This window comes from Scyliorhinus canicula, chromosome 5, assembly GCF_902713615.1.
Source record: "Scyliorhinus canicula chromosome 5, sScyCan1.1, whole genome shotgun sequence".
NCBI lineage: Eukaryota > Metazoa > Chordata > Chondrichthyes > Carcharhiniformes > Scyliorhinidae > Scyliorhinus > Scyliorhinus canicula.
In genome coordinates, this window is record NC_052150.1 from 28,935,438 (window position 1) to 28,948,845 (window position 13,408).

Sequence of the window (13,408 nt, forward strand, 5' to 3'; positions counted from 1 at the left end):
AGAGGTTCGGGCTGGCGAGGGGAAATGACTTTCGGTACTTGAAGGTGCGGGATTTCGTACGTAGACAGGTCCCGTCCTTTCCACGCCTTCCACCAAGGGGGATCCAGGACAGGGTAGAACAAGAACAAAGAACAAAGAAAATTACAGCACAGGAATAGGCCCTTCGGCCCTCCCAGCCTGCGCCGATCCAGATCCTTTATCTAAACCTGTCTCCTATTTTCCAAGGTCTACTTCCCTCTGTTCCCCGCCCGTTCATATATCTGTCTAGATGCATCTTAAATGATGCTATCATGCCTGCCTCTACCACCTCCGCTGGTAAAGCGTTCCAGGCACCCACCACCCTCTGCGTAAAAAAACTTTCCACACACATCTCCCTTAAACTTTCCCCCTCTCACCTTGAAATCGTGACCCCTTGTAATTGACACCCCCAATCTTGGAAAAAGCTTGTTGCTATCCACCCTGTCCATACCTCTCATAATTTTGTAGACCTCAATCAGGTCCCCCCTCAACCACCGTCTTTCCAACGAAAACAATCCTAATCAACTCAACCTTTCTTCATATCTAGCACCCTCCCTACCAGGAAACATCCTGGTGAACCTCCTCTGCACCCTCTCCAAGGCATCCACATCCTTCTGGTAATGTGGCGACCAGAACTGCACGCAGTATTCCAAATGTGGCCTAACCAAAGTCATATACAACTGTAACAAGACCTGCCGACTCTTGTACTCAATACCCCGTCCGACGAAGGCAAGCATGCTATATGCCTTCTTGACCACTTGTATCAACCTGCATTGCCACCTTCAGGGTACAATGGACCTGAATTCCCAGATCTCTCAGTACATCAATTTTCCCCAGTACTCTTCCATTGACCATATAGTCCGCTCTTGAATTTGATCTTCCAAAATGCATCACCTCGCGTTTGCCTGGATTGAACTCCATCTGCCATTTCTCTGCCCAACTCTCCAATCTATCTATATTTTGCTGTATTCTCTGACAGTCCTCCTCGCTATCTGCAACTCCACCAATCTTAGTATCAACTGCAAACTTGCTAATCAGACCACCTATACCTTCCTCCAGGTCATTTATGTATATCACAAACAACAGTGGTCCGAGCACGGATCCCTGTGGAACACCACTAGTCACCCTTCTCCATTTTGAGACACTCCCTTCCACCACTACACTCTGTCTCCTGTTGCCCAGCCAGTTCTTTATCCATCTAGCTAGTACACCCTGAACCCCATGCAACTTCACTTTTTCCATCAACCTGCCATGGGAAACTGGTATCTGCATTCCAGATCCCAGCAACTATTGTGCAAAAAAACTTTATTTTCCTTTTTTAAAAGTTTTTATTGAATTTTTACATCTGTACAGTGGATGAGCAAGACGGTTGTATGTACAATTTACATGTTCCCCTTTCATCGGCCTTCTACCCCCTCCCCGCATTTTTGTGTGTTGTTTGGACTCCATTTTGGGCCCTTTCTTCTGTGTTTCAATTTGTATTTGTAAATCATTCTTTTCCAATCGCCTTCATCCAATGTCCCTGTCACTGCCCTTCTACCACTGCTAATAGTTTCTCTTTATTTACTCCATCAAAACCAGTCATGATCTAATTTCCTCTTAATATTCTTTGTTTAAAGGCAAACATCCCCAGCTAATCCAATCTCTCCCGGTCACTGTAGTCCTTCATAGAACATAGAACATAGAACAGTACAGCACAGAACAGGCCCTTCGGCCCTCAATGTTGTGCCGAGCCATGATCACCCTACTCAAACTCACGTATCCACCCTATACCCGTAACCCAACAACCCCCCCCTTAACCTTACTTTTATTAGGACACTACGGGCAATTTAGCATGGCCAATCCACCTAACCCGCACATCTTTGGACTGTGGGAGGAAACCGGAGCACCCGGAGGAAACCCACGCACACAGGGGGAGGACGTGCAGACTCCACACAGACAGTGACCCAGCCGGGAATCGAACCTGGGACCCTGGAGCTGTGAAGCATTTATGCTAACCACCATGCTACCCTGCTGCATCTCTGGTAGCATTCTAGCAAATCTCTTCTGCGTCCTCTGCAAGGCCTTAACATTCTTGCTGAAGTGCACTGCTCAGAATTGGACACAATACTCCAGTTGATGTCTAATCAGAGGTTTATAAAGGTTTAAAATAAATTCCTCATACTTATTAATACACCAATGATTCTATGTGAATTTAAAAGAAACCTTCTTGCCCTCTATTCTGTACAGATTTTAATGCAAGCGCCCCCAGGTCTCCCTGTTTTTGCAACCCTTTTAAAATTTTACCATTTAGTTTATTTTTTGTCTTCCCACATTCTTTCTCGCAATATGCATCACACCCCATTTTTCTATGTTAAATTTCATCCACCCTGTATCTGCCCATTTCAACGATCTTTACTATATCTCGAGTTTCATTTCAATGGCAAACTCTGAAATGATGCTTTTTATACCCCAATCCGAGGTAAACAAAACATTTTATCTAGAAATTCATCTTGCTGCACCTTAATTTCTATGATACAACAATCTCCCCCTCAATGCCAGCAAAACTAAAGAGCTGGTCATCGACTTCAGGAAGCAAAGTACTGTACACACCCCTCTCAGCATCAATGGGGCCGAGGTGGAGATGGTTAGCAGTTTCAAATTCCTAGGGGTGCACATCACCAAATATCTGTCCTGGTCCACTCACGTCGACGCTATCACCAAGAAAGCACAACAGCGCCTATACTTCCTCAGGAAACTGAGGAAATTCGGCATGTCCACATAAACCCTTACCAACTTTTACAGATGCACTATAGAAAGCATCCTATCGGGCTGCATCACAGCCTGGTATGGCAACTGCTCGGCCCAGGACCGCAAGGAACTTCAGAGAGTCGTGAATACCGCCCAGTCCATCACACGAACCTGCCTCCCATCCATGGACTCCATCTACACCTCCCGCTGCCGGGGGAAAGCGGGCAGCATAATCAAGGATCCCTCCCACCCGGCTTACTCACTTTTCCAACTTCTTCCATCTGGCAGGAGATACAGAAGTCTGAGAACACGCACGAACAGACTCAAAAACAGCTTCTTCCTCACTGTCTGACTGACCTCATTAACACTACACCCTGTATGCTTCATCCGATGCCAATGCTTATGTAGTTACATTGTATATCTTGTGTTGCCCTATTATGTATTCTCATGTATTTTCTTGAATTTTGTTTAATTCCCTTTCTTCCAATGTACTGAATGATCTGTTGAGCTGCTTGCAGAAAAATACTTTTCACTGTACCTCGGTACACGTGACAATAAACAAATCCAATCCAATCCAATCCAATTTCTCAAATAGCGCCAAAGGAGTCTTAAGCACCATGATCAAAGGAAAGAGCTGATACAATGCCAGTGGGATCCTGGCTGGCATTTTGCAATCGTTGCAAACTGAGGAAGGTGGCTCATCTCGCAGGGCTGCTGGCCCAATCAGAATGCCACAGCTGGCGATGGCCACTGCTGAGACTGCAGTATGAGGGAGAAGGTGCCTCAATGAAAGGTACCCTCAAAGATTAGGTAAATTCTGTTGGGCAAGATGGGTCCTGATACATGTTGTTTCCAGCAATTGAGAGATGGCGAGGGGCAGGAGGGGACTGGGTAGCCATTGCTGCTGAAGGGATACCCACTGTGAGCCTTGAAGTGGCCAGATAGAAGGGCCTTCCAGGGCCCCAGGATTTAACCTGCAGCCTCCCCATGTAGTGGTGGGCCCTTTTGATGTGGGCAAAATGTTGGCTGGGGTGGGAAGTAACCCTTAATTGGACACTTCAATGGCTTAATTGGACATGCTGCTGACATTTCTGCAGCTGGTAACTTCCCCTGCCATTTTAACAACCCTCCTGCCTCCTGGCCCATCAGCACTGGGCTGGTAAAATGTAGCCGTGTATTTGAAATTGCACATGGAATATCATCTTCCCTTAGAACAATCGTTGTGCACAAGTTGTTCTGCTTCTAATGTATCTTTTCGAATGAAACAGGGTGAACGTAAATCAGATCACAGACTATGGTGTCCATATCTTGGTAAAAGAACTCAAAAAGCATCAGAAGATCAAATCACTCGGGTGAGACCATGCAATCCTAATATGCCTGCATGAAGTATTCCAATGTTTTGATTAGATTTTTCTGCCCTGTTTTACACTCTCTTCTTCCTCGATCTGCAGTCCCACGTGTGTTCTTGCGGCAATAAAGTCTTTCATTCTCTTTGGCACTACTGCTGCTCCTTGGCTTGGCTGCATGATAAAAGTACTTGGCTCTTTCAGGTGAGAGAGAGGTTAAACCGAGTTCCCCTCTAGCTTCTCAGTTAGATGGAAGGAGATCCCATGAAGAAGAGCAGGGGAGCTCTTCCCATTGTCCCGGCGAATAGTTATTCCTCAGCCAGCTGCTTATCCAGTCACTAAACTGTGTGTGCGGAGCTGGTTGTGTGCAATCTGGCTGCCACATTTTCTACAGTACTACGGTGGCCCCCACTTCAAAAAAAGTGCCGCAAATCTCTTTGCGATGTCCAGAAGATGCGAAAGCCGTTTATATGGATGTAAGTTTTTCCTTTCATTTAGGGTCCAGGATGGTAGACTGTCAAAATGGAAATGGCCCATCTGCCAACTTGTGCCTCACCTACCAAGTTAAGGAGAAAAAAAAGAAGTTTTAAAAAAAATTGAGTATCCAATTAAGGGGCAATTTAATGTGGCCAATCCACCTCGCCTGCACATCTTTTGGTTGTGGGGGGCGAAACCCAGGCAGACAAGGGGAGAATGCGCAAACTCCACACAGACAATGACCCGGGGTCAGGATCGAACCGGGTCCTCAGCGCCATAGGCAGCAGTGCTAAACACCCAAAATTGAAGTTAAACCAAAAAGGAAGCACCTCCTGATTGACGGGTGCTAGCTGTCAATGTCCCATCAATTACATTGTTAAGTGAAGTAGGTGATGGGTATTTGATCAGCTATAAATAGGGGATAGCAGGGACACTGGATGAGGGTGAGGAGTGTTGACACTGGATAAAGTCAATAAACTCTCAGCCAGGAAAGGCTCTGTTTTAGTTTTGACTTCACAAACCAGCTTGATTCCTGTGAAACGTTAATGTTGCTCCGAACTGGGAGGTGAACAAACATCCTCCGACGATGAAAGCAGGTGGCTCAAGTTGTCAGATTTAGACTCCAGGAGGCAGGGAGTATTTATTCATTCATTAATTCAAATGCAAATTAGATTGATTTCTTTCAGAAATGTATATTTTGAGGTACCTGTACATGAATTTAATTTCCACTAAAGTCAGTGGGATGAATATCAAGCGGTTCTTATATTGGGTGGACAATCCACAATACCCATTTTACATCGGGGGCAAGTCGGAAATTCATCCTTCAAAAATTGATGGTGAATTATGCAGAGAAAACTTCGCTCCCCACCTCACCTCCTTGCTGTCAGTTGGTCTTGGCTCCTTCCCTCAACATTTAATAATGATCATCTAGTTTTGAGTGCTGAAAAGTTCTGCTTCAACACCATTTTGCTCTCGTTGATGGGGATGGTCACATGAAGAGTGTCTTCCTTTCCAGGACTATGATGCCACTGACTGCCTCTGTGGCAAGTACTCCCCCTAGTGTTACAGCGTCAATAGGTGCAGCCTTTGGGACACAGTTTGTGACTAATCTAAGACACAAGATACAATAAACCCGAAATGTTTGGGAGAAACGGATTAATTTGTACTGATTGATGATGGTAATATTTGAAAGAACTGAACATATGTCATAAAACCTCGTTCTCTTGCATATCAGCACACAGAACAGGCTGTCAGATCACGTGGGGCAGGCCAGATCTGAGGGTCCTCCACTATGTGGAAAGGCAGTTGGGATGGTTCTCCTTAAGAGTAACGGGTATATTGAATAAACATTTTTGAAATGGTGAGGTAGGCGGGCCTGTCCCTAATGAAGTCAACGAGGAGACATGTTTTCCACTGACAGGAGAATTGGACACAAAATGAAAATTTGGCTAAAATCCCAGAGTGAGTGAGGAGAAATGTTTTAATACTGCGATTTGGAATTCTCTACTTGAAAGGGTAGCAGAAGCAGATTGAATAATAGCATCAAAAAATAATTGGATAAACATATTGAAAGGGAAACCTTTGGTGGGCCAGGGTGAAATAGCAGGGGAGTGGATTAATAAAATAGCTTTGCAGGAAGCTGGCCTGATGGAGCAAGTGGCTTCCCTCTGCACAGAAAGATTTTATGGTTTTGTGAAACCACTGAAATAATTTAAGAAACAATTGGGAGGCTGCAATTGGAACGGTTGAGTCTCTTGATGATGGATTTGGATTGGAGGTCTTGTGACAGTGGTAGCATCCCTATCTCTGGATCAGAAACTCCGGGTTCAAGTCCAACGCCAGCTCAGGAATCCTTCCACTACTTCCCCTCTATTCCCCAAAAGGAAAAGAAGTTTCTGTGTGAAGATACTCAAAAAAAAAAAAGCCCATAATTACCTCAGGGTTTGTTAGTTTGACACTTGTTTTTGAATGACTAAAGTCCAATGCTGCTTCCCCTATTTCAGACTTTACAAGAATTTCATAAGTGATCTTGGGGCGAGGGATGTTGCTGAGCTGATTGAAGGTTGCCCCAGTCTCGTTCATTTGAGGTGAGTAACTTTATTGGGGTCACAAATGGTTACTTCTCCTGAAAATACACTTCCAGTAAACTATAAAATGATTCACATTATGCCGTTACCTCCAAATAGGATGGGAGCTAACATGATCACCCACGAAGGAGGAACTTATCTAGCCAGAGCAATCCAAAAAAGTAAAACTGTTGAAGATGTCGGGTAAGTTGGACTGACACGTTGGGAGGTTGTGTGGAGGAGCTTAAATATATACTGACTGAAGGCTACCAAAATATTAGCACCCAATGCCTGCAGTGCTATTAGACTTGGCATATTGGGAAAAACATTGCCCCTGAGGAGATCCCTGTTATAGTAGTGGGTGACGAAAGCAATCTTCCTGTGTTGACGTCTGTGATATATTTTACTCTTTGAGATTCCGTTTAGAAGACGTCTAAAAGTGACAGGAGATTAAAACTCAAATTAATTAATGGCTTTAGCTGGGCATTGTGGAGGCTTACCAAACTTGACAGATAGAGATTTTGAATGGACACAGTTTAAACAGGAATTGAATGCATTCCCGTATTGATAGGCTTTGACGGACTGTTTTTCTTTCTATCTGTCGAGACTCAATAAAAGGAAGATGTATGCTAAATGTCCCTCTGACATATTGGGCCGGATTCTCCGGTCCCTAGCCGCGTGTTTCCCGGCAGAATGCTGGTCACTGGTGGCGGGACTTTCTCTTCCTGCTGCTTGTCAATAGAAATTCCCATTAAAACCATTCCCCGCTGCCGGGAACCCCATGAGTGGGGGTGCGCTGTCTGCGGAAGCAGAAAGCCCCAACAGCCACCAAATTACCAGCCACCAGGGGCTGTTTAGCACACTGGGCTAAATCACTGGCTTTGAAAGCAGACCAAGCAGGCCAGCAGCACGGTTTGATTCCCGTGCCAGCCTCCCTGAACAGGCGCCGGAATGTGGCGACTAGGGGCTTTTCACAGTAACTTCATTTGAAGCCTACTCGTGACAATAAGCGATTTTCATTTTCAAATTATGGCCAATTTGATCCTTCATTTTTGTAACTCGAGTCTAATATTTGCAATCCTGAATTAAACTTGGGTGTTTGAAAAGTATTTGAATTTCAATTTATGCAATTGGGAGTGAGGTATAGATGGTTCCCGACCAGATATCAGTAGAAATCAGTGCTTTTGTTGCAATGGGCATAATTCTCCTGATCGACCGAGGGTGCCATCCAATGGCCACGCTGTGCCAGAAAAGCAGCTCGCTGTGGCCATTGAAAGCTGGAAGACCCCACTCCCGGATCTACCCGGCTCGCAACGCCTTGTGAGATTCAACGCAATCTCGCGAGATGTTGCGATGTGAATTGGGTGGGATCAAATTTGAGCAAATCTGCCTATTGGCACTGCCAGCTTCCATGGGCATTGTCTGGATGCCAGTTGGCTTTTTTTTGCATGGGCGATCGGGTTGGGGTAGCCCAGCGGGGTGTTGGAGGTGCAGGGGGAGGTCGGGGATTGTTTATGGGGCCCCGGAGATTGGGACGCCATTTAAATGGCTTTAATGGGAACTTCCATTGACAATTACAGTATCTCGCTACAATGGAGAGTTCTGGTGAGTGGAGCTTCCCACTGTACAAAACGGGGCTATGTGCAGCTTAGGCCGCGCATTCTCTTTTAAGGCCACTTATACAACGTGAGTTACGTTGAATAGCCATGTGTTTCTCGGCACACTGGAGTTCCGGGAAACACGCAGCTAAACGCAATCGCTAGGGGACTTGGGGAAAATCGCGCTCTAAGTATTAATGCTAGAACTGAATAGCATGCGGTTTGCATTCCCGTTGGGGGCGCTATTCAGGGAGCAATTCAGGACATGTTAATAGGCCAGCACTCTGCCCATGTGAATTGGGAGCAATTCCCATTGACGCTGGGGTCTGATTCGCTGAGGCCGGAATTAGTGCTGGCTGGAGAGCGTGACAAGCTGGAGCTGTTTATAAGCACTCCACTCCCCACACACTCTCATTCCAGCCAAGAGGATGGCACAAAGGAGACCTGAACCACACATTCCCAACACTGATCTGAATAGGATGCTGGATGCAGTGGAGGATCCAGGATTCCCTAGGGTGGGCAGGAGGCTCCAGCTTGACATCCTGAGCCTGGCCTGGGAGGTGGTGGCAGAGGTGGTCAGTGCTGCCAACCTGACCAGGCGGACCGGTGCCCAGCTTCAAAAGAAGATGAACAACCTCTTTAGGGCTGATCAGGTGAGTCACCACTTCTGTTCCCCGGCATCACTCCTGTCCGTCAATTTTCATCACTCCCCCCACTCCCTTAGAGGTCAGTCAAAACCCACCTGCCGGTATCTTATTGACATCTCACCCTGCACCAAAATCCAACACCTGCATTGTCCTCTTTTGCCAGGTGCTTTGCACATACATGCCACCAGCTACAGACCCCCCATGGAACTCGCCTCCATGCGTCTCACCATTTCCTTTATGTGCCCCCTAGGAAAAGATGGCCCACAATCAAAGGGGGTGGGAGCAGACCGGAGGAGGCATCCGTAATCTTGGGGCTCAAACCCCCTGTGGAGCAGAGGGTGCTAGAGATAGCCAGGGAGATCAACAAGAGGGCTATCTCTGAGGCAGAGGTAGGAGGGTGGTCGGAGAATCGCCTGGGGTCGGCGTCAATCCCGCCCCCACCGTGTCCCAAATTCTCCACCCCCCAAGATTTGGTGGGGGCGGGAATCGCGGCGTGCCGGTCGGCGGCCTCCCCCCGCGCCGGTCGGCGGGCCCCCCGGGGCGATTCTCCGGCCCTCGATGGACCGAAGTACCGCCGCTGACAGGCCGCTCCCGCTGGCGGGATTGGCGGCACGGGCAGGGTCGGGGGGGGGGGGGTGCTCGGGGCGATCTAACCCCGGGGGATGCCCCCACGGTGGCCTGGCAGCTGCTGACGGTCCGGCGCATACGTGGACTTACACCAGCCGGCGAAGTCCTTTCGGCCCCGGCTGGCATGGCGGTGGTGGTGGTGGGATGTGGGCGAGGTGATGTTAGAGGATGGCACAGGGCAGGGTTCCCAGGACACTTGAATGTTCCACCTGGTGTCACCGACAGAGAAGTGGTAGGGAACGGGACAGGTAGAAGGCTGCCCTTTATGGCAGTATACCCAGTGAGTGACCCATCACCGATCACCATAGCCATAACCACCACTTCCCCGAAGGATATATAGGCCAGCACATGCTGAGATCACCCGGGTGGACAGTGGAATGTGATCCTGAAGGCATGAGTCTGATTTTCTCAGACGGTGAGGAGCACCAGAGCTCATCTCATTTTTTTTTTTTTTTTAAATTTAGATTAGCCAATTATTTTTTCCAATTAAGGGGCAATTTAGCGTGGCCAATCCACCTACTCTGCACATTTTTGGGTTGTGGGGGTGAAACCCACGCAGACACGGGGAGAATGTGCAAACTCCACACAGACAGTGACCCAGAGCCGGGATCGAACCTGGGACCTCAGCGCCGTGAGGCGGTTGTGCTAACCACTAGGCCACCGTGCAGAGCTCATCTCATAGCGAGTCGTCATCATCCTTCATCCTGTGGACCATACCTGCTGATACTGCAAACCCAGGCCAGACCCTGTGGTGAATCCTGGTAGGATCCTTGGAGGAGGGAGGGGAAACTGGGGTGGTGGGATTGAGTGAACGGCAGAGACCGGGAAGATGCAGTGAAGGGAGGAGGGACAGTGAAGGGAAGGGGGCACCATTTGGAAGGGGCGATGGAGCTGCCAGTGTGGTAACCCTTGTCACCCAAGAACCAACCTCTCTACCGAGGTGCCGGGAGCCGATAGGTGCATCAGGTTGTATGTGCCTTGCAAGCTGCCTGCGTATCGGGCGCAGAGGTGCACACCAACTACACATTCAGGGAATGGAATCCCTTCCTATTAATGAAGGAAACCCCTTCATGAGTCGGTGTTCGTAGGGGGACATGCGTGCCATCAATCACCCCCTGGACCTGTTGTAGCAAATCCTGTTGGCCAGGCATCCTGGTGTGCCTGGTCGAGACTGAAGTTTATATAGTCTGTGTTGTGCTATGCTTCTTCGTGTAGCATAAGCTGCTTCCTTGATGTATACTCTGACAAAGGAAGGTTTAACACATTTATTGAACAGTTAACAATTCTCCTACTGGAGTTCGACTCTCCTGCTGATCGTGCTATAGTAACTCAATCTAACTAACCAATCTGCTCTAAGCCATGCGGTGGGTGTGATGCTTCCTGATCTGTCCCTGTCTCTCTGAGTGTCGCCTATGGAAAGAGAAAGAGCATGTGTGCTCTATCCTTTTATATGGGTAGCCCCCTTGTGGTAGTGCCACCTCTGGGTGTGTCTTGACTGCCCATTGGTCGTGTCCTATCTTACTGACCTATTGGTTGAATGTCTGTGTGTCATGATGTCTCTGGTGCTCCCTCTAGTGTTTATTTAGTCTTAGCGTATTTGCATTAGCCCCTTGTGTATTTACAGTGATGTATATCACCACAGTCTGCTGCCTGGGCACATAGGGCATCCATTAGCGTGGGTGCACCTGTGTACAGATGTCTGAGAGATACCAGACAAGTCCCCGCTTGGGGCCTGGAAAAACCCAGAAGTATAATAGTTCAGGGCGACTATCAACTTGATGGCCACCGGGACCAGGTGTCCTCTTCCAGACCCTTGTGGTGCCAGGTGTGCCACCATTTAGTACAGGTGGAGCACGTGCTCCATGTGGAGCCAGAGTCGGTGGTGGCACATGCGGATGGCAACTCCTCAAAGGACAAACGTTCACAGTATACACGTGCCCTCATGCGGCGCCTCCTTCACACCTCCTCGGTCGGCACTCGAGCCTCCTCGGCTGGCCCCAGCTCTTCTGGGGCAGGCTCCTCTTATGCAAGGTCCTCCCTGAGCACGCACTGTGCCTCCAGCCACTGTGTGTCCATAATGGCAGATGACCCTGAGTTGCACCCCCCCCCCCCCCCCAATATGTGGCCTTTCACACTATGAGCTCTGCTATTCCCCTTTGACAAAGAATCATAGGACTTGAAACGTTAGCTCTTTTCTCTCCCTATAGATATTGTCAGACCTGCTGAGATGTTCCAGCATTTTCTCTTTTGTTTCAGATTCCAGCATCCGCAGTAATTTGCTTTTATCTGCTATTCCCCTGTTTTCCCTGCAGGGGGGCTGCACTTCTGATGAGTGCACTGAGGGGTGGCAGCACCTGATTGAACTTGGCTACGCCCATCCTGTTGATGGGTCAGCTGGGATATGAGAGTTTTGGGGGGGGGGGGGGGGGCCTGGATGGGCTCCCAAATGACCAGAGGCTCTCTAAACATTTACAGGACACAGTGAGCAGTCAGCAGAGCGAGCAGCCAGGGGCCTGTAACTTGCACCAAATGGGTGCGTTTAAAAAAAATAGACGGCAGAAATGGCTGCCTGAGCTAGGCCACCCCGAGGGGGACACCCCAAATCCATGGACCTGTCACCAAGTTGTTCCCCACTACTACCACTGGCTCAGGCAGCCACCCCCCACAAAGCACAACAATTTTGGAGTTTAAAAATGTTTCCTTACCTTCTCGCTCCCCCTCCCAAATGGGGAGCCCAGTCCCCATTTGTAAATACTTGTGGTAAATTGTACAAGTGCCTTCCACCTGAAAGGGGCGTAGCATTGTGGAGCGGCGGAGCATGAAACTAAATGAAAATCGCTTATTGTCATGAGTAGGCTTCAAATGAAGTTACTGTGAAAAGCCCTTAGTCACCGCATTCCGGCGCCTGTTCGGGGAGGCTGGTACGGGAATTGAACCGTGGTGCTGGCCTGCCTTAGTCTGCTTTCAAAGCCAGCGATTCAGCCCTGTGCTGAACCAGCCCCTGTCCAACCTGCTAAGTAGATTTAAATGCATGCAAATGCCGGTTTTACATGCCCCCACCGCCTCGGGACGCAAACCTCATTTTCGCTGCGTGGGAGGCGTGGCGCCTGAATCCACGCCGGGCGCGAACCTCGATTTTTGCAGGACATCCGATTCTCTGCCCATTCGCAGTTTGCGTTTCCGGCATCAGGAGGCAGAGAATCAAGCCCATCATTCAGATTTGTGCTCTTTTACAGTCAGAGTGAAAAAATGTTTACTTTCCCAGTGCTCCTCTCTTATTATCTCCCTACACACCTTTCACACTCTGCACCACCCATTATGTCTCAGATAATAAAAACAACATCGAGCAAAATTAACCTCGGCTTTTACTTCCTATCTGTCAGCTCATTTTACAGTTCAGAATAGGTTTTAATGATAGTTGATTAATTGTTTCTTCCTTCCCAGCCCGCAATAAGCAGCACTCGACATTCATGTGCCGCCCAGCTGAGGAGCAGATTGTTTGAGAGTAGTGGGCAATTTTATCAATCGAGACTTGGGGGTCAGAAATCAATCCTTGTAAACGAGAATCCAGCCCTGTGACCATCTGCATCAGCTTGGTTTCACGGTCACCGGAGTCCAAAGGTCATGGGTTCAAGTTCTACTCTGGAGATTGGAGCATATAATACAATTGTACCAGCAAAGGAATTGTCCTGAGTAACATTTGTTCTTCAAGCACCACATTGCCATATTTGCCTCCATTTTAACAGTGTCTACACTTCAGAAAGTAATTCATCACCGGCAAAATACTTTGGTTCATCCTGAAGACATGACAGATTCCTTTTTTTAAATCATGAACACCAGTGATCAACCGAACTGTACTGAACATCATTATTGCAGTAAATGATTTTTAAATATTTTTT

The 13,408-nt window shown here is 48.1% G+C and overlaps 1 protein-coding gene across 5 annotated transcripts in view; it reads left to right on the top strand.

Annotated features, from left to right (window-relative positions):
* Positions 1–13,408, top strand: part of LOC119965881 (nucleotide-binding oligomerization domain-containing protein 1-like) — a 55,493-nt gene that overhangs the window by 25,343 nt on the left and 16,742 nt on the right. For all 5 annotated transcript variants that reach the window (XM_038796841.1, XM_038796839.1, XM_038796838.1 and 2 more), the window contains 3 exons: positions 4,017–4,100; positions 6,575–6,658; positions 6,758–6,841. In XM_038796841.1, the coding sequence (XP_038652769.1) occupies positions 4,017–4,100; positions 6,575–6,658; positions 6,758–6,841 (252 nt within the window). The remainder of the gene's footprint in view (positions 1–4,016; positions 4,101–6,574; positions 6,659–6,757; positions 6,842–13,408) is intronic.